This window comes from Paramormyrops kingsleyae, chromosome 23, assembly GCF_048594095.1.
Source record: "Paramormyrops kingsleyae isolate MSU_618 chromosome 23, PKINGS_0.4, whole genome shotgun sequence".
Classification (NCBI taxonomy): domain Eukaryota; kingdom Metazoa; phylum Chordata; class Actinopteri; order Osteoglossiformes; family Mormyridae; genus Paramormyrops; species Paramormyrops kingsleyae.
In genome coordinates, this window is record NC_132819.1 from 18,926,679 (window position 1) to 18,951,794 (window position 25,116).

Here is a 25,116-nt window from a genome sequence, read left to right on the forward strand (position 1 = left end):
GCTCATGGTTTCTGCATAAGCCCCTAAAAACTGAACAGAGATACTTCTCCTAGGACCTGGTGTAATGTGAGACTCAGAGTCCCACTGACACAGTAATCTGACCACGTGTGGCAGGCAGCGTGCTGGTGCAGAACGTTCTGGAATACTCTGGCACTCACCCAGTACTCTGAGGCTAGCAGACGACGACACGGTGCCCACGTCGTTGGTGGCGATGCAGGTGTACGTGCCGTCGTCCTCAGAGGACACGCCCACGATCCGGAGTGTCGCCTCGCCGGTGTCGCTGTGCCAGAAAGAGCCGCGAGACGTTTCAGCGCGTGGGTGTGTAGCGGTGGGGGGGGGGTGGAGCTTAGGCGTCACCGGCTTGGGATACACACCTGTAAGCCAAGCTGAAGTGGCCGTTGTTGGTCAGCGTGTTCTGATCTGGTCCCTTCCAAGCGACGGTGGCCCTGGGGCGACCACACATCTTACAGCGGAGAGTGACACACTCGCCGATGTCGCATGTGACGTCACTCAGCGGGAGGAGGACCTCGGGGGGCACTGGAAGACAGAGAGATGAGTTATCGCACGCAAACTCACACTGGTGTAGCGGCCCAGATATCCACCAGAGGGCGACATTAAAGGCTCATGCTTACCGTCATAGATGTAATTGGGATTCAGAAGCTGAAAGCAAAACACACAAAGTGAGCATCCAATCAAAAAGGGAATTGGGAGCTTAAATTGGTAACGGGACAGTCTGAGTGCGGCTCGTCAGCCCGGCTCACGGCCTTCACGTTAGCGGAAGCGGCTTCATCACCTTCACAGACACTTTGTTGGCCAGGCCTTCACGGGACTTCCTGTATCCATTCTCGAGCTTTCCCTCCTTTTTCAGTTCCTTGTCTCGTTTTTCTGCCTTCTTCCTGATGCGCAGCGAGGTGTGCCAGGACGAGGACTTCCTGTTGGTGAAAACGGAGTCAGGACGGGGCCCAGTGCCTCAGCCAGACGCCGCGATCCATTCGCCACGGGAAGACTGGCCAGCGAAGCAGTTACTGTTGCATGGTCTCTTAAAGAACCACTCGTTAAAAGCTGGAGAAGCTGCCAATTAAATAATTCAACGGGTAGCACCGAACCTCTAGGATTGGCTCTTATCCACATCGACTCCAGCAGCAGACCAATCAGGAGTGCCGAACCCCCACCCTAGCATCTGCGTCACGCGGTCCCCGAGAACCAAGGGCTCTTACTTGATGGTTCCGTCGGGGAGGTCGGGGATGACGGCGGACGTGTGGCCCAGTACGTAGCCGGGGATCCAGCCCTCGGCGGCAGGGCTCTGCTCGTTGGCGGCGCGGAACACCAGAAACATGCTCTGCTGGTTGCTGGCCAGGATCTGGACCACCTCACCCTGGAGCACATTGATCTCATCCTCCTTCACGGCCACGTAGTCCTGCGTTACCAGCATGGTGGACATGTTGCTGCTGCTGCTGCTTTCACTCTGAAGATTGGGGGGGACAGACAGGTTCAGGCTCTGCGCATAACCAGGAACTGCCCATCAGTGTATACAGGACAGGGGTTCCCCGTTCTTATTTCCGTCATAGCTCCTAGCTATGCACCTAAATGAATGTCTTAACTAGCTGGCACCCACAGGCACAGATTACGTAGTGATTTTGCCCAACAGGGGCCTAGAGTTTCAGTACCCATGATGCCATGGGCCTCTCAGGAACTGTGCAGATTTGAGTGTGTTAATCCAGCTCAGAAAGAACTAGAAAAGCACATCACTCGCTAAACTAGCTATAATAAGCTTTCCCACAGAAGGAGTATGTGCAAATCCAGCCCTAAGTCCAACAAACTGACACAAACATTTGGAACAACTTCCTTATTAATGGAGCAATACTGGGTAACAAAACACTTGCATTAAATCAAGCACAAGGTATTTAATCACCATTAACAGACAAAACCAAAGGGAACCTGTAGAAACAGACAGAACCAGAAACGTTTCTTAGAATTAAAAGCAGGCATAGGAAAGCCGGCACACAGATGAAACGGACCAATCAAGCAAAGGCCCCCGAAGAACGAAAGGAGATGAGGTTGAGAGAAGAGAGTGAGCATGTGTGCAAGGAACCAGCACATTGGCAGGGAAGTGGAGAGGGACGGGCCCTGTCCTGGAGGTGTGGCCAATGCAGCTGAAGGGCAGGAGAACGCACGACACAAAGTGAACAAGAAAGAGCGAGTCCCAGGGAGACTTTTGGAACGGCTCGGAGCACCAGAGAGGCAGGAAACAGCTGACAGAGGCAAGAGAGAGTCTACGTGCCTATGTGCCCCCAAGATGCAGAAAGCAGAGCTACCCAGCCCCAAAAGAAGTTAGTGGAAGCTTGGTTAAAGTGGCAAGACAGAGCGAAGATTCACCAGATGCATGTCAAAGTTTTTTAGTACAGCCGGTCCCCAGGAGCCGTCAGTGAAGTCGAGCCGTCCGAAGCAGGCGGGGAGTTAGTACCGGAGAGGCTGAAGAGGCGGCCAGGCCAGGCAGCCCAGGCTCTTACCCCGTTGCTCTGGGTGGATTGCACGGACTGCTCGCTGGCCGAGGAGCAGGTGCTCATGCGATCTGCATCCTTGCTGTGCGTGGAGTGCCGCTGGCTTTGGCGGCCCAGTGAGTCGCCCTCCCCAGGGAAGGTGAAGGAGCCAGGTCGGCTGGCGGGGGAGGCTGGCACGGAGCTCCAGAATGAGGCGCCTTTCTGCGGGCTGCCGGGGAGGAAGCCGTCCTTCCCGAAAGCGGGGGCCGCCATTGGTGAGGCCAGTGGGCTGGCCGCCCCAGCTCGAGGCTTACTCAGAGTTAGGGGGCTGACGGCGGCCCTGGGGACCGGTCCCAGCGGGTCCGCGTGCGGGTCCTTGGGGCCGCTCTCAGCCAGCTTGGCTCCCCGCGGGCTCTCCAGCACCCTCATGCGGGGAATCTCCACACGGGGGTCTGGCTCGCCCAACGCACACGGTGGGTGGCGGCCAGACGTACCTGACATCTTGTCCGGCCCCTCGGGCTCGGGGGGGTGATGGCGGAGGGGCTGCGGCAGGCGCGAGGGCTGGGGGATGCGGGATGGCCGGCAGCGTGAGCCGGCAGGGGCGCTGCCCCCTGCTGGACCGCCACTGCTGCTGGGCCCACTTGCCACACCTGGGCCCACATGATTCCTCTGGTGCTCGATGGGTGAGGTCAGGGCTGGGGGGCGGGGGGCAAGACAAAGAGCTGTGTTGATCTGCTGCATTCTTTGACACAGAATGATAGAAGGACCAATCATGCGACAATTCGCCTGAAGCCCCGCCCACTCGCTCACTCTGGGTACCGTTGAGATAGCCGCGCTGGTTCTCCAGGATCTGGCTGATCTGCAGCACCCACACCTGACACACGCCCGGGTGGCTCGAGTGCAAGACAAATGTGTCGCTGCTGGTGCTCGGTGCCTTCGACGTCAGCGCAAACTTGCAGGGGTCTCCGTCCACATTCTCCTCCAGGCCCAGGCAGCTGACCTGCGGGGTGGATAGCGATACGTCACCATGGAGAACACAATGCAAATCACATCACCATGGAGACCGTAACCTGAATGATATCACCAAGGTAACAGAATGACATTACTCTGAGGAAGAAACGCCCCGATGCACAAATCACTTTGGTGATAACATTCCAGGGTCATGTCACTTGACACTTAAAACTGCACACAGCTCTGGTGACATTACTATGACATTTAAGCGTGACTCAGGGTTCTCCTCTTGAGCTCATCGAAATTTATGATTCTAGAAACAATGAAAGCGGAACCATCTCCATGCAACACTGCTGCATGAGGCCACGGGTATAGCGTGATACAACAATATGTGCAATTACACACCCCCACCAGCAGGAGGCGACATGAGGGCACCTTTATGCTGTTCTTGTAGAGAAAGCTGGGCATGGAGAAGCCCCTCTTCTTGTCCAGGGGTTCGCTAAAGATGACAATTTGCTCGAAGAGGAAAACCCGCCTCTCCTTCATCCGGGACACGAGTGTGCCGTCCTGGTCCGAAACCAAGAAGGTGTCCTGGAGGAGCAGGCAGCCTTGTGCTACGATCTTCCCCTGGGAAACAGATAGAGGTGCTCTGAAGAACAGCATCAAGCTTATCTCAGGGGTGCTAACTATCCCAAAACTGCCCAGAGGAGAACTCAGGGAGACTGAGGGTCATGTTTAAGTTAAGAGAAGCGCAAGGCAGAGGAAGCGCATGATGGGGGCAGAGCTAAGTGGCAGACCCTTACCTCAAAGCCCTGGAGTCGCCCCACGTTCATCACATCGTTACACCTCTTGGGTATGATGCACATGACCTCCACGGCTTTCTGCAAGAAACGCACACGCCCACTGACGTCATCTACAGACCCCCCAAGGCGACAACAGCGCCAAATACACAAATAAATGCAAGTGCCAGTCAGGCGTGTGAAGGGCAGTTATAGCCGAGAGACATCAGCCTTTCTAGCTGCTGGAGATCTAACGGGGTCCCTGAGGGACAGCAATCTCACCTCCATCTCCGGCGAATCCAAACCCGCTTTCTTGGAAAATTTGAGGAAGTCCTTTACAGGAAGAAAAGAAACAGGGAGTTTAGGGCAAAATTACAGGATTTATAAGAAGAGTGGCGACTGACCAGAAATACACACACTGGACAGGTTAGGGAACAGCCCTGCCTGCTCGTGTGCAGCATTGGGGCAGGGTTTAAAAAAAAACAAAACAAAACATCGATTTCATGATTCAAATTGATCTTCATTTGCATAGTCAAACATCAATTCATAAAATCCCGAGATGGATTTTGTAATATACGCCTTTTACAGTCTATGGCCTTTTCCCGTGGATGTGTGAAGCTTTAACCTCATTAGTCTCACGTGGCCATCTGCAGACGAGATCGATAACAGACAAAAACAGATAAAACGAAAAAAAAAAGAGAAAAGAATATGGTGAGAGCTGACCACTGAAGGTAGGGCCACGTGATTTCAGATTGCGATTATCTCAAATATTTGTGCTTAATATTGCGCTACCAATAAAGCAAAAAAGATTAAAATTTGCCTAAAATAAACTACAGCCAAACAGAATTTATTATCCACCAATAGTGTGTGTGAAATAAAAAGGCACCAATCAATGCTGACAAATGTGATGCGATTAAAGGGCATAAATATTTGTTTGGCCACAATATGATCAGTAGCACATTTAGTGTGTTGTGTAGCCCAAAAGTTAGTAATCTGTATAAATTTGCCATATGCTTATGTTTATTAAACCGGTTGGACATTAAACTGCAAAAAGTACCATCACACCACAGACTTCTTTGTACCTCTTTCATCTACAATATCTCCTCTTTGGAAAGATGCTGTGGCTGCTGATCTGTCCCTCTCTTCACCGCCACTTCAGTGATTATCACTTCCATGACTTACCAAAACAGTAGCATGTGGCGTTTTCCACTAACCAAATTTAATAAACAGAAGGATATGTTGAATTTATAGATTACTAACTTTTGGGGTGTCACAATCGATATTGAATAGAATCAAATGGGATAAGAAATCGAATAGGATTCGAGACCTTGTGAATCAGAATTGAATCAATTCGGGAAATCAGTGGCAATACCCAGCCCTAGTAAGTATGTGTGCGCGCATGTGTGACAGTGAGTACGGCAGGTGTCCCACCCAGGACCGGTCCTGGGCACAGGGATGCTAGCTAGATGAGCACCTATCAGAAATGGGGGAGTGTCTCCACCATTAAAATCACCCGCTCAGTGTCACACTGACCTTCAGCAGAAGCTGATACTTCATGATTCTCTGAACCGGCTTAATCAGCAAATCTGTGATCTGCAACCGGTGACCCAGGCGCTGCTTGAGGTCCTGAAGGAGGTGAGGAACCACAGGTTACCAAGACGATATAATCTCAAGGTTACCCGAGCCCATTCCCATGACAACACACAAGGGGGGGGGGGCGGGGGGGGGGGGGGGTGTTTGAGGAGCCAGACACCAACACTGTTAACATCGAGTAGAACAGTAATTCCCAATCCGGTCCTCGGGGATCCACAGTCGGTCCATGTTTTTACTCCCTCTGTGCTCCCTGTCAGACAGTCCACATTTTTGCTCCCTCCCAGCTACTGCTGGTTGGTCCCCAAGGACTAGATTGGGAAACACTGGAGTAGAACGCCGACGGGTCTCCTCAGGTTCGGCCTGGATAACGATCAGTATCACAGATGCCTCAGACAGACCATGCCATCCCGACACCATTACTCTGACCTTTCGGGACGCTCACCTCAAAGTACGTCTCGATGTACTCTGATACGATGAACTCCGACTTGGGTTTGTTCTGGCAGTAGACGATGTACATGTGCCAGCGCCGCTCCTGCGCGGGAAACGGACAAACGCAAAGGCCATTCAGACACAGGACAGTCCCCCCACACGGCTACGCTACTCACCAGATAATCCATCTCTAGGGAAAAGGTCCCATTAATCTCAACTGTGTGCCCTATATTTTGACCCTTGACCTCAAGATGTCACTCACATGTTTGAGGAACAGTGGAGCCAGCCTATCAGGGTCCTCGAGACACTTCTCAAGCTCGCCGAGGAACAAGCTGCATTTTCGGGGAAACAAAAAAATAATTTGTCTAAATACAAAATGGTAGTTTATTACTGGAAAAAGCACTTTCTCTAAACAACAAAGGATTGTGAAAGCGAGGAACGCTGTGCTTACTCTTTGTGCCAATCATAGATCTGGTGGATGTTGCCAAACACGGTCTTGTCCTTCCCTTTCATGTCGTCCGGCACTCCTTCTTCCCTCATCCTGGCCATATAGCCCTAGAAAGGACAAGCGGTGGGGGTGAGCGTGCAGGCAGATCTAATACTGGAGGGGGGGTGGTGGTGGCTGGAAACAGCAGACGTCCTCGAGACGGCTGGAGTTTATATGGTGAGGCCTTGTAACTATGAGCATGGTTAACAATAGAACCGCCAGCAGCGACGTAGTTTGGCGTGTCACACCTTTTGTTTTCGTTAATGCGCCATTGCATTAGAACTCCGGTCACCCAAACAATGGGACAGTCAATGATCCTCACACCATCAGTTATTGTCACCACAAAAAAAAGCTGCAAAACCCATAATACAGTCGTTGTTTATGTCATATGTTTTTGTGCTCATCGAGTTATTTTGCTTTCGATAGATTAATCTAGTGAAATTAATCTCAATCCTAAAACAGTATTAAAATAAAAACCTCACTTCAACAAATACCAAAAGAATCAATCACCTTAATCACTATTAGAATTGAATATAAGTGGTCTTATTATTTCAAAAAGACAAAAAGTGAGACTGGTAATGTTTTCTCATACATTTTATATCTGTTGGAGAGACATCACAGACGGAATGGAAAGCCGCTTCAGCCAAAAACTGTGCGTGACACAATTCATGAAAATAAAACCTACATTTGTTAATTGTTTCATCTGGGTTTATATAAAATGACTTTATAAGGTTATAAAAAAGCAGAAACTTTGAGGAACACAAATTCACAAATAAACTGTGTCTATTTATACAACACTTTATATAATACATACCGAGTTTGAAAAATTTTTAGCTGTAGGATTTCAGGACAGAGCAGCCGCTCTATTAGGAACATTACGGCTTTTTGGTTGAGGGTATTAGATTTGCTGCTAAAGACACATTAGCGCAAAACAAAAAGGTCGCATATGCCGAAGTATGTCTTGCTTAGCGGTTGAAGAAATTTGACGTTCATTCGTTCACTGGTGTGGGAAACGGCGGTTCTAGTGTTAAGAAAAGGATCTTCTGAGAAAAGCAAGACTTCAGAATGACTTCACTAACATCTTAGGCACGAGACTCACCTCCACCACCAACCCCAGGTCTCTCACGTAGTCCCTCTCAGTCTCCATAAGCTCTAGGAGGACGTAGCTGGACAGCAAGACGGCACACAGGGAGAAACGTCAGCGCCTCCAAGCACACAGGAGAACAATATAGTGATCATCAGCACCCCCTGTAGAAGGGAGGAAAGTCTCGGGCAGAAACATACTGTCGGCGCTTGAGGAAGCCGGTCTTGCGCTCCTCCATCTCGTCGATGGGCGAGGAAGACGACAGGAGAGAGTTGTCCGAAGGGTTGAAGGAGGGGCTGCTGCTGTCTGCTTGCTGCACAGAGAGGGAGCTGGGCCGGTCTTCCAGGGCCTGAAGGGGGGAGACACCACATGGCAACAGGTCTCAGGGTGGCTTAAACGCAGACTGACAGCTCCTGCAGGTCACTGCGTCGCCAGAACAGAGTTGCCCAGTATTTAACGCCGCATTTGAATACGACGTTAGAAAATCGACCGTAACACTGCTGCCGTCCAAGATTAGCAGGTTAGCATTAGCGAAATAGAAGCGTCGATAAAGGAGAACGCTAGGTGAGCAGAGAAGCCCGCATTTTGATTGGTTTCACTCAGAACGGCTGCACCTTACCATCTTGCTCTTGACCAGTTCCTCGATGGCGCTGACCAATTCCGCAGCACTGGGCGTCTCGGAGCTGCTTGGGCGTACAGAGAGTCGCGAGGATGTCTGGAGAGGGGGTACAAGGATGAGTGTGAGATGGGTACTTCTAGAGAACGCACAAAATCTGCCCAAGCGTTACTGCGATTCACACAGAACATCAGGCTTAGAGAGGCTTGTGGTGGGCGGGGCAAGGCAATTCATTTGCATAAGACTAATTTGCATACTCAGCACTGGGGAGTCTTAGAATACGCCCATGACACGACAATAAGAGGAGCTTATGGGACACTGGCCAAGATATCATTTTAACATTAGAAATCCTTAACGCAATACAGTTTGCTGTTACCAAATAATGGAGCACCCCCCCGCCGCCACAAACATCAATCTTTTACCTGCCCATACATTACCCACATGCAACTTGTAACTTTAAAAATAAATCAACATTCTAAAACTAAATGCAAAATAAATAAAATAGAAAAAAACCAAGACAAAGAAAATCAAGGAAAATTTTTCTCCAAAGTAAAGAGAATATTAATAATGTGTTTTTAATTTGCTTAAATGTTTGCATTCACATTACTGAATAAGATAGGTTTTCAGCTCAGACATGGCATTTCAGGAGATCTGCGCTTCAGGGCCGGAGAATGTGCAATGCAGTCATGAACACAGTCCATCACAAAGAGGCAGAATGTTGCAGAAAGTCTCACCAATGCCGTCACTTCCGGACACTCCCACTTTCCCAAAAAAGGCATAGGGGGGCGGTCCCTGGCTTCGCCAGCTACTAGGTGCCAATTACAGGCAAGCATGGAGAATGGTGGTCCACGTACAGAGGAAAGGGGGACTGGTGGAGGGGGAGGGGTTGGGGGGTGAAGGGAGGGGGAGCGGGGCAGCTCGGAGCCGGCGGGCAGGGCATAGGGCCCCAGCAGGCCACCAGCGTTAATCTGAACCTGCCTTTGGCAAGGATACTTCCGAAAGAAGCCTAACAAAGGGTGACGGGGAATGAAGCGTTTATAAACAAAATTCGAGGTATTACGAATTCAGGAAGCTCAACCTCTGCAGGCACAAGGAAAAGGGTTGATTTTGGGTGAAGTACAGAGTGCTAGAGGACAATTCTCAGCGGGCAGAGCTTTTCAAAAAAGCCTTAAGGCAGAATTACAATCCAAGGGCCTTTTCATGATTACTCAGGAGAAGGGTGCTGCGCTCCATAGCAGAGTTCTTGTTTTAAGTACACGACAGCTTTGTAGCAGTAGTCAACGGAGAAGTCAGCCTTTAAAAAGGCTAAATCAAAGATGATCGTTAACTTAAGAGAAGCTCATAGTGGAAATTACCAAACAAATGAGAGTGGGAGCAGTCATGGTCTTCAAATAAGAATTACTAGAGTAAACCAAAGAACTATTATAAACCCGGAAATCAAGCACGGAAGAAGGAAAAAAAAAATGGGAGGAGCGAGAGGGAGTGATTCAGATGGAGAGGTATGGGAACTGAGATAAAGCGAACACAGAACACAAATCAATGAAAGGCTAAAGGCAAACAATACAGTCAGGAACAGAAGAGGAGAAAAGAAAGAGGGTCAGAGAATCGTCACTGGCCTGGAGAGCACACTGTGAACCCCCCATGCACATGACGGCCAGCAGGGGGCCACGTCAACCACGGTACGAATAAAACCTACAAATCGACGGAATAAATGTGTGATTTCCATGTAGATCCATCCAGGGGTGGGACAGAGGGCATTGCATCATGTCATTTTGAAATCGTAAGGACCGTTTGGATACGGCTGTCACATCCGAGATGTTAACCTTTGCGATGTTTTTAGTGACGCAGATCATGCCCTTCTTATAGTACCGCTACTTACGGACAGCTCTGGGGTGGTAAGGGCTGTGTAAGTTTCCTCCGTAAAAGACCCAAGCTATAGACAGCAGAGAAGCGAGTGAGTCTGTGCTTAGTGGTTTAACCTTAAACCCGACTCGGACGTGGCTAAGGGGGGAGCTGGTTTGCTGGAGGACGGTGACCCCCCCCATGGCACCGCCGGCACCCCCCACAGGTGGTACCCATGCTCACCTTGTCATCCTGGGAGTCTGGCTGCAGCAGGCTGTGCTGCTGGATGGCCATGGGGGGTGGCAGGGGAACCGAGTCGGGCCCCTCCTCCCCCTCCTCCTCCCCACAGCTCTGCATCCCCGACGACGACGACTTGGACAGTGTGCCACTGCTGAGCCCCTCGCTCCTTACTCTCTGCAGAGGAACGTGTCAGCCATGAGAAAGCCGGCTCCGCCCCCAATGTACCCAGCCACGCCCCATACGACAACCAGCCCCACCCATAGTAGCTAACACTACCTCCGGCAACAAACCCCAGCCCACAGTAACCAAGCCCATCCCAAAGTAACCAACCACCCCCCTGTAACAACCATCCCATAGTAACAAAACCCAGACAAAAGTAACCAACCCCACCCCAAGCAAAAGACTGGCCTGTAGCAACAAACCCTACCTCATAACCAACCCAGTAACCCAGCCCCTAGCAACAAACTGTCTCTTGGCAACAAACCCCAGCCCATAGTAACTAATTCTAGCAACACACTGCCCCATAGCAACAAATCCCACAGCCATGGTTAGCATCCCTGCCCACTGCAGTCAGCCTTGCCCCCCACCTCCTCCACGGTCTCATCCTGAGGTGTGGCAGCACTGTCGTCAGAGTCCTTCTGTGAGCCAACGTCGGCGCTCTTGCGCACATCGCGGCTCTTCTTGTGCTTCTGCGCCAGCTTCTTGACGTGCCCGTCAGCCTTGCCGCTGCTGAGCCGCCGCACCGGGCTGGTCAGCCACTTGCGCAGCGTGTTGCCCGGCCGCTTGGGCCCCGGGGAACTGTGGGGGCCCGAGATATGGCTGGGCTGCAGCGTGGCCGATGAACCGGGGACCAGGGAGTCGCTGCTGCACACCGACAGGGTGTCTGCAGGGCCAACAGACAACAACAGGGCCTTACTCTAAACTGCCAAAGGATGTGAGCCCCCCAGGGGACATCAGCTGTGTTCCTATGCCCATGGGAGATGTAAACCCCACCCCCATGGGATGTCATCCCACAGCCTTACACCCTCGGGGGACGTCAGTCCTGACCCTGCACCCACGGGAATGTAAGCTCCGCCTCCCAGGGGACGTCAGTCCTGACCCAGCACCCACGGGAATGTAAGCTCCGCCTCCCAGGGGACGTCAGTCCTGACCCAGCACCCACGGGAAAGTAAGCTCCGCCTCCCAGGGGACACTACCCCCACCACCCGTCAGCCCCCGTCTGGCAGCGGGCCGAATAGGCCACGCTGAGATGGGAAAGCGATGGAACGATCCAGAACTATCCTCCTGACCCAGATAAGTCAGCAGATAACTCCAACATCTTATGCACATTAACTGTGTCGTCCCACAGTACATATATAAATTACATAAAAAGCGCTAATTAAAAACTCAACTGAATCAGTCCCGGGATGATAAGAATAATCCCTCCCGTAAGGAAAACAACACTCCCCCTATAATGCACGAGACCGACTTTTCAAACCAAACTTTATCCAAAGCAAACAACCTACATCTGCCAAAGATCCATCACAAGTGAATTAAAACTGGTACAGGAGTGAATCTCCAGCTGATAACCAGAAGCACATGCCCTCTGGTGGTGAAAAGAAGAATGAACAAAGAAGTCTGGCAGGAAGGTTCAGCCCAGGTACAGGAATACAAAAGGCCACAGAAAGGTGAATTCACCATCCAGCTGTTCTGATCTACCATTTTAGTGTGTTTTCTAATTTACAAACATGATCTGTGACATACATACCAGTATATCTGTGCATTTGGGCCTAGATTAGAGGACTGAGTGGTGACGTGTGAGTGTAAACAAAGTCCCGCCCCCAGTTGGGACTAGAGCCTATCAGAGGAGGCCCTCTTTGGACATGCCCATATGGGGGCGGGGCATGGATAATCCCTGCCTACCTCTGTGGTTGAAGATGCCCTCCATCTCCATGCTGCTGCGGGAGTGGGCGATGCAGAGCATGGCACAGGGCACGAGGCCCTCCTGGGCGGGCGAGCGGTCAGTGGTCCGCACCAGGCACCAGTCGGGCCGCTCGTGGGGGCGCTCCAGCACCTCCACAGTCTGGCCGCGGCGCACCGTCAGCTCATTGCTATTCCCTGCCGCGAAGTCGTGGATGACCACGGTCAGCTCGCAACCTCCAGAAAGCTAGATAGGGACGTATTGGAGAGAGAGGGGTCAGGGGACGGCAGCGTGGTCCTAAAATCGGACTCCAGGATTCACCCCGTCTGCTGGAGTGGAGCTGTGTGGAGAGATCCGAGGCCCGGGACTCACTTTGTCGCTGTCCAGGGTGTTCTGGGAAGTGCGAGAGGCCAGAGATATGGTGTCAGGCTGACTGCTTCCGTCACCCTGACTGTCCAGGTCCTCACCATCCCTGTGGAAAAAGACTCAATTCTCAACTCAGGTTCTACACAATTTAAAAAGAAAGTTCCAATAAATAAGAGCAATAACACTCAAGACGTTCTCTTCAGAGAGGGCAGGGGGGTACCTTCTACCCTTGTGCTTCGTGGTGGCGGACTTGGGAATGTGGATGGGCTCCTTGAGCGCCCCCTTGAGGTGGATGGTGCGCTCCTGGATCACCTCCCGTATGTGCTTGATCCAGTCCTGCTTGTTCTCGATGCTGGAGGCCTGGGGAAGGCGTGACACGGTTAGACGCCAGTAAAGCCCCTCTCCTCATCGATTTGATGGAGTCGCTGTTGGCTGCCGTACTCACCATGGTGCTGTGTTTGCTGCCCTGACTTAGCGGCTTAGTTTGAAATATAGAACAGAGAATTTCACTATTTTTCATACTGAATGATTCACACATTATGATGACAAACGGCACGGACAGACAGCAAAAGAAAGACACCGACTTCTTTAACACAATCTCTATGTTACACATCATGCCTCATTAGTCTTAGCATCAGCATTAGAAGCAAATCCTCCCCCTAATCATTCTACAATCATTCTACCATATATCATATAAAAAGGTAAAGATTTATTTAAGCTATTTTTGGGTCATCCAGACGCAAATAATGGCTAACCTAGTAAACTGAGATTAAATACTTGCATTAACGAACCACTTTGGATCTTTAGAGCACGAAGGCTGAAGAAGAGTCTGTTTGAAAGGCATGTGACAAGAACACAAAGCTAATCTGGGCTCCCTGTGATGTCACACCTGTGATGTCACACCTGTGATGTCACACCTGTGATGTCACACCTGTGATGTCACACGGGTCAGTCTGCTGAGGTGTTGGAGTTCACCTATCCAGCAGTGTGCCTGCAGTGGCTGTTTCATTACAATAGAGCAAGCACACCATGGCACTAAAAGCACACAGCAGACGATGCACATTCTGATTTGGAAGGTGTACATGCACCCCCGAGAACACCAACCCGGCGTGTAAATGGGTAACATGCTTTTCCGACAATTAACACTGACAGCAGCTTCAGTTCTGCTGGGTTTGAAAGGAGTACGATCTTACCATATAAATCATACGTAGTAAAACATTGGGGGGGTCTTAGGCAGGACCCACAGACACTAAAATGTCATCTATAAAAAAGCTGTCAATCGACTTGGCAGAAAGCATGTTATCCAACCATCATTTCATATTCATACAAATACAGGATAATAGCTTGGGTTACTTTTACCAAGGGAAATTCACACATATGGTCCACGGTGCAGAGAGATTCCTAGATGCACCCAGCTGCTACCCATAAGCCATCCAACCACAGGAAACACCATACAGTCATGCACGCAGAACAGGGTGAAAACGGAAGCCTGCTGCTCTCAGCAGGTCATGTGCTTACCTTTAGGACAATCTTATTATCAGAAGTTGGGGTCCGTCCTACCCAGAGGGCAAATTTGCAGGGGTCTCCCTCAACGTGCTCCGTGACCCCCAACTCTGAGGTCTAAAGACAGCCCCCGTAAGAAGAATCAGACATCAAGACCATGTGAGCCTTTGACAAAAGATGGGGTTTAGCTGGAGAAGGCCACTTACGAAGAGCTTGCTCTTATAGATGTACTTGCTGCGGCCGTTGGAGTCCTTGACCTCCTTGCTGAAGACCAGGGACATCTCAAACAGGAAGAGATGGCGCTCGCGGCCCTTGCGGATGAGGGTCTTTGGGTCCCACACCTGGAAGGACTCCTGAAGGATGAGCTCGCCCTGAGACTCGATGTTCTCATCGAAGCCTGTAGAGATTGAGGTCAGGTTTGAACACGGGCAACAAGCAGCAAACCAGCATGGCACGCATTTCCCAAATAAAAATAGCTTAAAGGCAATGCGCTTCACAACAGATTTAGGGCCCTCAGACGGTAAAACTCGGCTGAACGTGAGCGTTTAGCCCCACGTGGCCTGGCTCCGCTCACCTTCCAGCATGCTGAGATGCATGGCGTCGTTGGCACGCTTGGGCACACTCAGCATGACCTCCAGGCCATCCTTGATCTCCCCTTTACCCTCCTCACAGCACGTCAGGAGCTCCTGGAGACCAGAGCATAAAGCTAGACTGATAAACATCACAGACGTGGCTGAAGCCTGATACATGGAAGCGCCAAGAGTGAGCTGCATTACGCTAACATAGACTGTGCTAACAGGCTAAAAGCTACCAAATGCCCCCTTCCTCTTTAAGACGTGTACAAATAGTAATGCTAGGCTAACAGAAAGAATGCTAATAAGCTAAAGGCTACCTTCTCTGGATTGTCACGAATGGTGGCATGTTATGCTAAGAAACAGACCATGGGAAAGCCCTCCGTGAAAGAATGCTAGCACACACGCCCGTCCTTGTGGCTAACGAGACGCGGCTCGAGCGTGGCCACCCTGGCGACGGACCTTGAGCAGCAGTTGGTACTTGGTTATTCTCTGCACCGGCTTGATCAGGTAGGAGGAGATGGAGTTGGCCAGGCGGTGCCTGAGCTGGATCTCCTGTAAGAGGGATAAGAGGATTACAGGTGACATCCGGCTCCCCGAAGCCTGATTAGAGTCACACGCTGAGATCAATCGCTACCCTGTAACTAACTGCACCAATACGCCAACAGAGACTCCTAACTGGAGTTAAAAGACGAGAATCCACACGTTTTACAGATCATATATTCAAACAGAATTACTTAAATCGTTCATACAGACTGTCCCCGACATACAACTGGACATACGTCGAAATGGACATACGTCGGAATGGACATACGTCGGAATGGACATACGTCGGAATGGGATAATCGCACTCACTCTTAGGTGTGAGAATGAGACTGGGAGATGCGTGCCATGCTGGGATGGTCCTGCTTCCACACAGTACAGTACTTTCCCGTGGCAACTATTGTATGTCTTTGGTCATATTTGCAAATCGTCGTAAGTTTGGCAAAGTCAAAAAAAATTTGAGAGCACCTACAAAACCTCAAGCTTCCTAAAATATCTACTCAAAAACAGTCCAGGTTGTAGTTCATGAGTTCAGAAAGGTTTCCACAGTTCCTGACATACACAATGTCGGGTAAAATAACGAGGCACACACTTTACTGTGTGACCCGTGACCCCCTGCTCAGGTCCGTCAGGGAGTCAGAATGGGCTGCGGTCACTCACGTCGAAGTAGCTCCCAGCGTGCTCCAGTATCAGCTGGGTGGAGTCCGGTTTGTTCTTACAGTAATTGACGTACATCTGGAACTTGTCGGCCTGTAAACAGTGAACCAAGCGGAGAGGCGTCAGGAGACGGCAGCTGGGCTTACACAGAACAAGAAGGTACAGCGTAGCCGGTGGTGAGCCCAGCCGCGTTGTACATCAAGAAGAAGTATAAAACTATGTGTCTGAGTTAACGAGAGCGCAGCCCGGCTCCCCACGCTCACCCAGGTGACGAAGCAGTGACCCACATCCTCTGGTAGCTGCTCATACTTCTCTAGCTCCTTCAGGAATATGCTGTGATGACAGGAGGCGTGTGTGAGATCAGCTAAAAAAGACTGCTTACTCATTACGGCACACCGTACTTCAGAAAACCCAGTGATGTTTTACCCTAAATACAGTGCTATGTACTCTTACAGACCATACATACTGTACAATGTTCTCCAATAGATCCTAAGTATACTACAAAGTACTCCAACAGACCCGACATACAGGACACTATACTCTAACAGACCCTAAGTATAGTTCACCATATTCCAGCACACTGGCAGACTCACTTGTGGTGGAACTCATAGAGGTCCTGCATATTCCCAAAGATGATGTGCTCCTTGTTGACGATTCCTTGGGGGATCTCTTCAACGCCACTGGTCATCTCCCACAGGTAGGTCTGAGCAGGGGACACAGATTGGGCTGAACATGAGTGCCCACATGATGTCGGTGTAATAGCATATATACATTGGCCAGTATGGTACAAAAGTAGGCAGGTTATTCTAATGACGCGTAGTCATACAGTGCTCCCTAAAGCTGGCTGTTTGGGGGGGGGGGGGCAGCTTACGTCCATGCACTCCCTCAGGTCCCGCACGTAGGCCTTCTCCGTCTGAATAAGCTCCGCCATAATGAACCTGCAGAGACACACGTGCACAAACACTCAGAGGATTAGCTACTGTTGCCCTGTTTCAATTTTAACGTCTAAAATTGGGTCCTCATCGGTACTCGCTATACACTTTTTAAAGCAGCACACAGCTCCTGCTACAAGTGAATCCTCATCCTGTCATGGAAATGGCCACAAATCATGCCACTGCAAATAAAACAGGCTGACAACATCCATGTGACTGGCTGAAATCATCCATGGGACTGGATGGACTCCAATCGGGGCTCGGCATGTGCGTGAGGGCAGGCCATGGCCAGTCAAAGCACCTCCCCTGCATTAATCACCGGCATGGCGGTTTGCGGCACAGGGGGTCACAGGCAAACTGACAGTCAGATAAACGAGGCAGGTGCTAATCTGGAGCGAGACGCTCTGGGCAATTGGAAACAAGCGACCCCGTGCTCCTCATCTGGCCAAAACAGCAAGGATCTGATTGGACAAAGGAGTCAGCGGGACTCGGGGAGAACCGCATAGGCGGACATCTGGGCCAAGAAATTCAGCAAGCGTAAATGAACGAGAGGCAGAGCAGGGCGGAAGGTTTAAGGGTGGGGTGCGGCTCAGACACGCACTCTTTCCTGCGGGCCGACTTGCGCTTCTCCTCATTAAGCTCATGGGCCGCGTCCCGCAGCTTGACCTCTGACCCTGGGGCGCTGGCTGGGATGATGTCCAGCTGCAGGTCTTTGCTCTGTGACAGGGAACAATGCAGGAGTGACCTAGCAGGGGACCGACCGACCCAGAAAAACCACAAGAAGCCCCCCCCCCACTGCAGTCATCTCTGCCCCACAAAGCCCGAGCCGTTACACGCACCGACTTGTTGGAGTCTGAGGAGATGCCCAGCGCCTTCTCCAGGGACGAGCGGTATTTGTCCATGCGCAGGGAGAAGTCCCGGTAGCGTTTGTCCACAGCGGTAACCCATTTCTTAATCTCCATGGCGTGGGCGTGCCCCTTGTCACAGAAGCCATCGGCCAGCTGTATCAGCAGTTTTACTCGCTCTTTGGTTTGCTGCAGGTGAGGTGAATGCGGAGGGGGGGCGATGGCGTTAATGCAGGGAATGAGACATTGGCAGGAGGACACAATGGGGATTACCATGTGGCTCAGCAGTAGGACAAAAACACCCCCATGTGACTTACTCAGTTGGAGGGAGGGCCCCCCCCACAAAAAGCCCGACAAACAGATCAACTAATTCGGCCATTTAGCTGCTTATGCATAAAAATACTAACATCACGTGAGCTGCCCATTGGCACAGGATTCTGCTGAGGCAGGGACAGTGTGGAATTAGGGGACGGAGAGAGAGAGAGGGGGAGCGAGGGCACAGCGGAGGTACAGGCTAACGCGCCCTACCTTGGCTGTGATGTGGAAGTCCTCGTGTTCCTTCAGTAGCTCCTGCGTGTGGTGGATGCTGGAGCCGGTAGAGGTGTGAGTGGACAGGTAGAACTCGCCGGTGTCGTGGATCCACTCTAAGGCCTGCGGCACGAGCGAAGAACAATTTCACAACGGCTTCCAGAGACCTCACGCCTACGGCTTAATTTAGCCATCAAAGTGACTACCATCTTACTGGGAAGCGTGGCTTAGCACAGCTTGTCTTTAAATTGTTTACTAGTATTAGCGAATTCTAAAAAAAAACTTTTAACCTTCCTCTAGTCAGAAGACAAGAGAGTACTGGTCCTTTGATCAAGAATCTAGGTCTAAAATGCATCAAACTGTATATTTCATTTAGGGCTGGGCGATGTGTGACATTAATAGAACATGCAATTCTCACACTGCAGCTAGGTTGATATCAGGCTTCTTACTGTACAGACTTTAAACCGTGATATCAAATATTTTCATAAGCAGCATTAATCCTCAATACAGTTCCAGTACTTAGCAAGCTTTACAAATTTTATCACCGAGATTTCTAAATTTTGTTTCATAGGAAACCAGCCACCCCCACTTCCTCCACACATTTTGTTAACTACACCTCCCGAAAAAGGTTTTCTTGTACCTGGGTGTTGTGCATGTATAGTACATCTGATAATGAGTAACACTAGATAATCATCTCATATTTGGTCAAGCAGCCAATAGGAACATACATCAGCAATGCACCACTGAGGTATCCTGAGCGAGGTACCGCCCCCAACCACTGCCCCCTGGGCGCCGAATTAGCTGCCCCCTGCTACGTCATGACGTCACATATGGGTTAAATGCAGAACACACATTTCCTTGTTGTGCACTGTGGTGTGTCAACAATGACAATTAATCACTAAATTCTATAAACATCATTGGCAATTATTTTACTGATGTTTATTTCAGCAAAGTTACCAGTATGAAAATTCCCTGACTTCGCTAATGTTAATGCTAAGTTAGCTGACCCATAACTTCACGGTATATCAATAATAGTTGGCCATGTACATCAATGGGGAATATTTAACTGTAAAATCTATTGATCTGACGGGGTCAGATGAGTGCTGTCTCATGTCTCCACTTCCCGTATCCTTCATTTCAAATCAAAATGTGCAAATGCACCCTCATGAGATTTCACAAAACTGTGAAGCAGCATCGGCAATAATTGTGCAGCGGCGAGCTGCTGCAGCAAAATGTATAAAGCGGAAAGACAAGCTGTTTTCCAGAAGAACATCACTCGGGGTGAAACAGCACATTGCCTGCACAGCTGAATCTCATACTGATGGGTTCTTTAGGATCAAAGTCTTTTCCAGATAAAAATACAAGATGACTGGGGAGATTCACATTACGTCCAGGGAACTTAAGCAGTTGAATGGGGAACATGCTATAACAGACTTCCCCAATTCCGGTCCTGGAGGGTCAGTCCGCAACACAGTTTACAGATTTCCCTGCTCCCACATACCTACTAAACCTGATAATTAGCTATGGTGAGACATAGATACTTGAGAACAGGTCATGCTGCAACTGTCCAGCATTGCAGAAAAGACGGACATTACTAGAAAAAATTAAGCATTTATTAAATTAAATCCAATGTAATTACTGCTCCCCTGTGCGAGCTTGTAGCCAAACCAGCACTGTAATACAGAAATGGCCACAAGAGGGAGCTCTGGCACAAGACAATGAATCATCCCTGAATTCTGCGTATGTTAACATTGACACATCAAATCGTGACTAAGGATGTTTTGGATTCTCTACCACAACAATTAAGACAGCCGCATCTGAGAGACCAGGGTTGGTATTATGGGTTAGACAGAAACCCTGTGGAGTTCACAAACTATTCTGCTGACCTCTCAGGGGCGGGGAGTCACGGCCTGGGAGAGCCGATGTGTGGGTCGGGCCTTCTGGGAAACTAACCACAGCCCAGATTTTCAGAATGACTTTGTCTTTCCGGAAAGAGGGATGGAAGCCCTTGGACTGACCTGCTTGGCGCTGCGCTCGAACACCACGTACTGCTGGCACTGGTCCAGCCGGCGCTTGCGCATGGTCCAGAAGTGGAGGACCCGGTTCTCCCTCTGAAGCAGCTCATTCAGGATGTCTGCAGGTGGACATAAATCCGACACGCAAAGACACGGTCATATCCGGTTATGTGTTGTATTGCGTTTTTTTTTTTTTTAGTACTCTAGAATGTTCTCCGCCATTCTCATGAAAAGCAGGATGAAACGCGGCTCTGAAATCAAATCCGACAGTCAGGCCCCTAAAGGCAAGCCGTGACCCACTTTCTTTTTACAGCCCGTCATTAAACGGCAAAGGCCGTTATTCATAGAACCAATATCGGCAGATCCGGGGTCAGGCCAGCTCTGAAATGTGGGACGCCGCCGCTGATGGGCGGGGCGTATCGGGCCTCGCCGATACACAGCACAAAACGGAACATCACCGACAGGTCATGGGTCAGCCGGACGGACAGCAGTGGGACTCACTTTTAACCTGCTGCTCGGGTGCCTTCACGTGGCTCAGCATCCCGGGCACGTTGACGCTGTTCCTGTGCAGGTATTTCAGGAAGACGTCAGCATTGCGCCGGGCAAGGGTGCAAGCCTGGAGGGGAGGAATGCTGTTAGAACTGCATTTCCATATGCATGCAGCAGGGGGTGCCAGACTCACTGGTATGAGATTAGGATTGGCTTCACTTGAACCCACATGACTGCACCTGCATCAACAACAATACCTTCAGAAAGGCCTCCTTCTGCTCCAGGTGTTTGCTGATCATAGGTGTCACGTGGTCCGTCTCACAGTTGGGCCCTAACTTGTCGGCTCCTCCGCACCAGTCTTCCTCACGCTTGTACTCCTGCTCCAGGCTCTCCAACACACTACACACCTTTGAGAGGGGACACACACAACACAGCTTTAAACTACAATACCCAGAGTCAGGTAGAGGCAAGTCAGAATATCCAGAATGCACTTCATGCACAAAAATCATGGAGAATTGTGTACACAGTCAGAAGCAGAATTACTCGCTCAAATCAAAGAGAAAACTGTCTAAGGCAGGGGTCTCCAACTCCGGTCCTGGAAAGCTACTATCCAGTAGGTTTTCTGTCCCACTTGGCTTCTGATGAGCCACACCTGCTCCTGGTATTTACCTGAGAACAGGTGTGTCTCATCAGAGGCCGGGTAGGATAGAAAACCTACTGGACGGTAGCTCTCCAGGACCGGAGTTGGAGACCCCTGGTCTAAGGGGACCTCTGCAGAAATGGCTCCCACCTGCTCAGAGGTCTTGTAAAAGGCCACAGAAGCATTGACCAGCTTCAGACGGTCCTCCATCTTCAGCATGAGCTGCTGCCAGTGGGAGGCCACGTTCTCGGCGCAATCGCGGATCAGGTCCATGTCGTAGTGGTTGGCCTGCAGCATGGCTTCTGCCTTCTGCTGCACCTGGAGGGCGCTCTGGTGCGTTTTCTGTAAGGGCCACCAATACAGCTGCTGATAACTTCCCGAATCCCAACCCAAGTAGATCGAAGTGAATAAAATCCTACGGGGACTAAGACAGGTCAGTATGGTGGGGGTGGTGGTGGGGGAGAGGAAGGCGGGTACATGGAGGACAGCGGCAGAAGAGAGGAGGACGGGCTTGCTGAGGAAAGCGGCGGAGGAGAGGACAGGCACGCCGAGGACAGCGATGGGGGGGAGGACAGCGATGGAGGAGGAGAGGACAGGCACGCCGAGGACAGCGATGGGGGGGAGGAGGACAGCGATGGAGGAGGAGAGGACAGGCACGCCGAGGACAGCGATGGGGGGGAGGAGGACAGCAGCGGAGGAGAAGAGAACAGGCACGCCGCGGACAGCGATGGGGAGGAGGAGGACAGCAGCGGAGGAGAAGAGGACAGGCACGCCGAGGATAGCAGCAGAGGAGCTGAGGATAGTGGGAATGGTGCTGGAGGAGGAGTATGCTGAGGATAGTGGTGATGGTGAAGGGGAACACAGATCACCTCGATGGCGTGTTGAAACTGTTCGTGCTCCCTCTGGAGCTGCTCCGCCTCTTGCAGGGAGCTGGCGGTGATCAGCCCAGCGTTCAGCATGGACTCCCCATTCCGGATCCAGCCCAAGACCTGCACAGGCATACACGGGTTACACACAAAACCACACACAGATACCCGCAGGTCTGCCTAACCGCTGGGCAAGAGTTTCACAAGAAGGTTAAGTGAGTAATCTGCTGGTTTTTAACAACAGCGGCTGGTTAGCAGAGCAAAGGCAGCAAATGAGGTCACAGGTATAAAATCAAGGTAATGAGAGGGTGCTGTACGACAGTGTCGAAGAGGCACATGAGCTGAAGCTCCCAGCTATGGATTGGGTCCAGATGACCATCAAGGTGCAGGTCAGGATCAGTGAGACATGGCTCACCTGTTTGACTTCAGCCTGCAGATGGCGCAGCTGCACACATTGCTCGAGGTGCCGGCGGTGTTGCTCGGCAACCACATCCAGCTCCTGCTGCTTCTCGTGGAGGAACTCCAGCAGGTCCTGCACCCGAGTGGCCATGTCCACGTCCCGGTCACACAACAGCTCCACGCCTGCAGAAGGAATTGCAGGCCATGAGTGTGCATCCCAGACATGCCCGTCCCAAACCACGGATGTTCCTTCAACCACAAGCTTTTATTTAAAGGGATCTCCAAAACCCAAAACGAACTGTGAGGCAAAGGCGACCTTAAACGACCCATAGGACAGTCGAAATACACAATAAAAATATGATTTAAAAGAACTTTTCTGGAACAGAGTGATCCATTTACTTTCCACTCCAACAATGACTCTTCAAAATGACCCAATAGCTACTGTAATAAGGGAATCTAAAGAGTTCCCACTAAATGAGGGTCACACTGGCCTCTTCGGCCGTTTAGCGGAGTGGGGATCTCACGTGGACTCACCAGAGGTCTGCACCTCGTTGACGTACTGTAGCAGCTCCTGGCCTTGGTGGATGACGTCGAAGGTGAGGTTGTTCATGGTGAGGGCCTTGTCGGCGTGATGCTGCAGCCGCTGCTCGGCCAGCGTCAGGTCCTCTGTGTCGAAGTCATTCATCTGCTGCGACAACTCGTCATTCCAAGACTCCAGGTCTGAGATGATCTGAAATGGGGGGGGGGCGGTCACACATTTTCAGTATGATAATACAAAGAGTCCCAATCAATGACTTTTTCTACTTCAAGGTCCATCTGACCATAGATGTTCAGATGGACATCAAGGTCCAAGAATTATGAGAACTATGGGCGCGAACAATAAAATCAGCCAGTATGGTGTTAGACACGCAACCTCATTGAGCAACGTCCTAGAGCTCTGGAAAGCCAGAGCACAGTGGCAGGCTGAGGGTCCTGGGGTGAATTCTGCAGACAAACAAACCCTTGGCATGTCATGAACGCGTCCGGCCTCTGACCCTCGCGAACTCCAGCGTGTTAATCCACAGGGTTTGGGACATGGCGGGAGCTGCCAAAGTCCCATCATCTTAATGGGCAGTTAATTGGAGCTAAGATGCCAGGGGATTGTTACTCGCTTCCTGGGTTACTCGCTTCCTGGGTTACTCGCCTGCTTTTCTTAAGCCAAGCTGAGCAATGCTCTATTTCAGGGGTGGGCAATCTTATCCGCAAAGGGCCGGTGTGTATGCAGGTTTTTGGGATAACCTGTAGGTCAACTGTTCAAACCCAGGTGTGAGGACTCTTCAGCCAATCAGTCCTCTAATTAGTGACCTAATTTAGGAGTTGCAGCGAAAACCTGCATACACACCGGCCCTTTGCGGATAAGATTGCCCACCCCTGCTCTATTTGTACGAAATGAGCCCCGCAGAGAAAAGGCTCCGAGATTCTGCTCTGACCATCTACTGTCTGCACCTACATCCCCCTGGGATGCTGAACACCTGCAACGCTGCACGGAGCCTTGAGATTAGTGTCAACACTGGTAATTACTTCAAGAAGCCGCGCCTGTAAGACGGACCGGACACGCGTCGGAAGGGAGCGGAAGGTTCCGGATCTCAGCACTCACGTCGATGGCATCCCGCTCAAAGATGCGCAGCTGCAGGAAGAGCTCGAGCTTGATCTTCCTCTCCTGAAAGAGCTCCTCCATCTGGCCCTGCGCCTCGTCCAGCTGATGGAGGACGCTCTCAATGTGGTTGATTGAGCTATTGTGGGGCGTCTTGTTACTGGAAATGGCCGAATCCCTGTAGGGGGAGAGACAGGGGACCGTGACCTCAGGGCTGCCCCTCCATGCCGTGTTCTCTAAATGGTTTTCGAAAGGTTACCATCGGTACCACAACCATCACTGCACAGATCGAGACCATGCCCCAGTAAATAAACAATTAAGAACTTGCCTCGGCTGGTGGCGGGGCGGGGTACAGTTCAGTTGTCACACTCAGTTGGTAGTGACATTTGCTACATTAGTTACATCTGAAATTGAGCCTAATGCAAGAGACCAGAAGATGGAGGCGTGCGCTGGATCCCATACACATCCGAGACCCTGAAACATGGCTGGAATGTATGCAGCAGTGGGGGTGAGAAGCCGGGCCCCTTGGTCACCTCAGCTGCTGGATGAGGTCTTCGCCCTCCTTGATGACGTTCACGGTGACCTGCAGGGTGGTCTGCTGCTGTTGGCCGAAGCGCTTGATCAGATCCTGCACGGCCTCCACTGACTCTGCGTACACGTCATCCAGCAGCTCCTTCTGCAGTTCTTCAAGCCAGGTCCACAGCTAGGGGGCGACACTCGCAGTCAG

At 51.0% G+C, this 25,116-nt stretch overlaps 1 protein-coding gene across 6 annotated transcripts in view; it reads right to left on the bottom strand.

Annotated features, from left to right (window-relative positions):
* The window catches only part of LOC111852727 (triple functional domain protein), a 62,946-nt gene that overhangs the window by 3,614 nt on the left and 34,216 nt on the right, over positions 1-25,116 (bottom strand). For 3 of the 6 annotated variants that reach the window (XM_023828943.2, XM_023828974.2, XM_023828983.2), the window contains 43 exons: positions 24,923-25,092; positions 24,393-24,567; positions 23,291-23,486; positions 22,773-22,939; positions 22,361-22,480; positions 21,642-21,833; positions 21,109-21,258; positions 20,864-20,978; positions 20,366-20,481; positions 18,348-18,470; positions 17,814-18,008; positions 17,576-17,691; positions 16,914-16,980; positions 16,636-16,745; positions 16,306-16,375; positions 16,046-16,135; positions 15,305-15,397; positions 14,845-14,956; positions 14,477-14,667; positions 14,286-14,387; positions 13,213-13,245; positions 12,988-13,127; positions 12,774-12,873; positions 12,404-12,647; positions 11,089-11,384; positions 10,505-10,675; positions 8,423-8,518; positions 8,004-8,152; positions 7,819-7,885; positions 6,684-6,787; positions 6,495-6,564; positions 6,246-6,335; positions 5,744-5,836; positions 4,493-4,543; positions 4,235-4,312; positions 3,867-4,058; positions 3,291-3,480; positions 2,511-3,175; positions 1,218-1,465; positions 794-932; positions 633-660; positions 375-537; positions 159-280 (listed from right to left, as the gene is read on the bottom strand). In XM_023828943.2, the coding sequence (XP_023684711.2) occupies positions 159-280; positions 375-537; positions 633-660; positions 794-932; positions 1,218-1,465; positions 2,511-3,175; positions 3,291-3,480; positions 3,867-4,058; positions 4,235-4,312; positions 4,493-4,543; positions 5,744-5,836; positions 6,246-6,335; positions 6,495-6,564; positions 6,684-6,787; positions 7,819-7,885; positions 8,004-8,152; positions 8,423-8,518; positions 10,505-10,675; positions 11,089-11,384; positions 12,404-12,647; positions 12,774-12,873; positions 12,988-13,127; positions 13,213-13,245; positions 14,286-14,387; positions 14,477-14,667; positions 14,845-14,956; positions 15,305-15,397; positions 16,046-16,135; positions 16,306-16,375; positions 16,636-16,745; positions 16,914-16,980; positions 17,576-17,691; positions 17,814-18,008; positions 18,348-18,470; positions 20,366-20,481; positions 20,864-20,978; positions 21,109-21,258; positions 21,642-21,833; positions 22,361-22,480; positions 22,773-22,939; positions 23,291-23,486; positions 24,393-24,567; positions 24,923-25,092 (6,199 nt within the window). The remainder of the gene's footprint in view (positions 1-158; positions 281-374; positions 538-632; positions 661-793; positions 933-1,217; positions 1,466-2,510; positions 3,176-3,290; positions 3,481-3,866; positions 4,059-4,234; positions 4,313-4,492; positions 4,544-5,743; positions 5,837-6,245; positions 6,336-6,494; positions 6,565-6,683; positions 6,788-7,818; positions 7,886-8,003; positions 8,153-8,422; positions 8,519-10,504; positions 10,676-11,088; positions 11,385-12,403; positions 12,648-12,773; positions 12,874-12,987; positions 13,128-13,212; positions 13,246-14,285; positions 14,388-14,476; positions 14,668-14,844; positions 14,957-15,304; positions 15,398-16,045; positions 16,136-16,305; positions 16,376-16,635; positions 16,746-16,913; positions 16,981-17,575; positions 17,692-17,813; positions 18,009-18,347; positions 18,471-20,365; positions 20,482-20,863; positions 20,979-21,108; positions 21,259-21,641; positions 21,834-22,360; positions 22,481-22,772; positions 22,940-23,290; positions 23,487-24,392; positions 24,568-24,922; positions 25,093-25,116) is intronic. The other 3 variants (XM_023828952.2, XM_023828967.2, XM_023828961.2) reach the window with 3 other exon arrangements.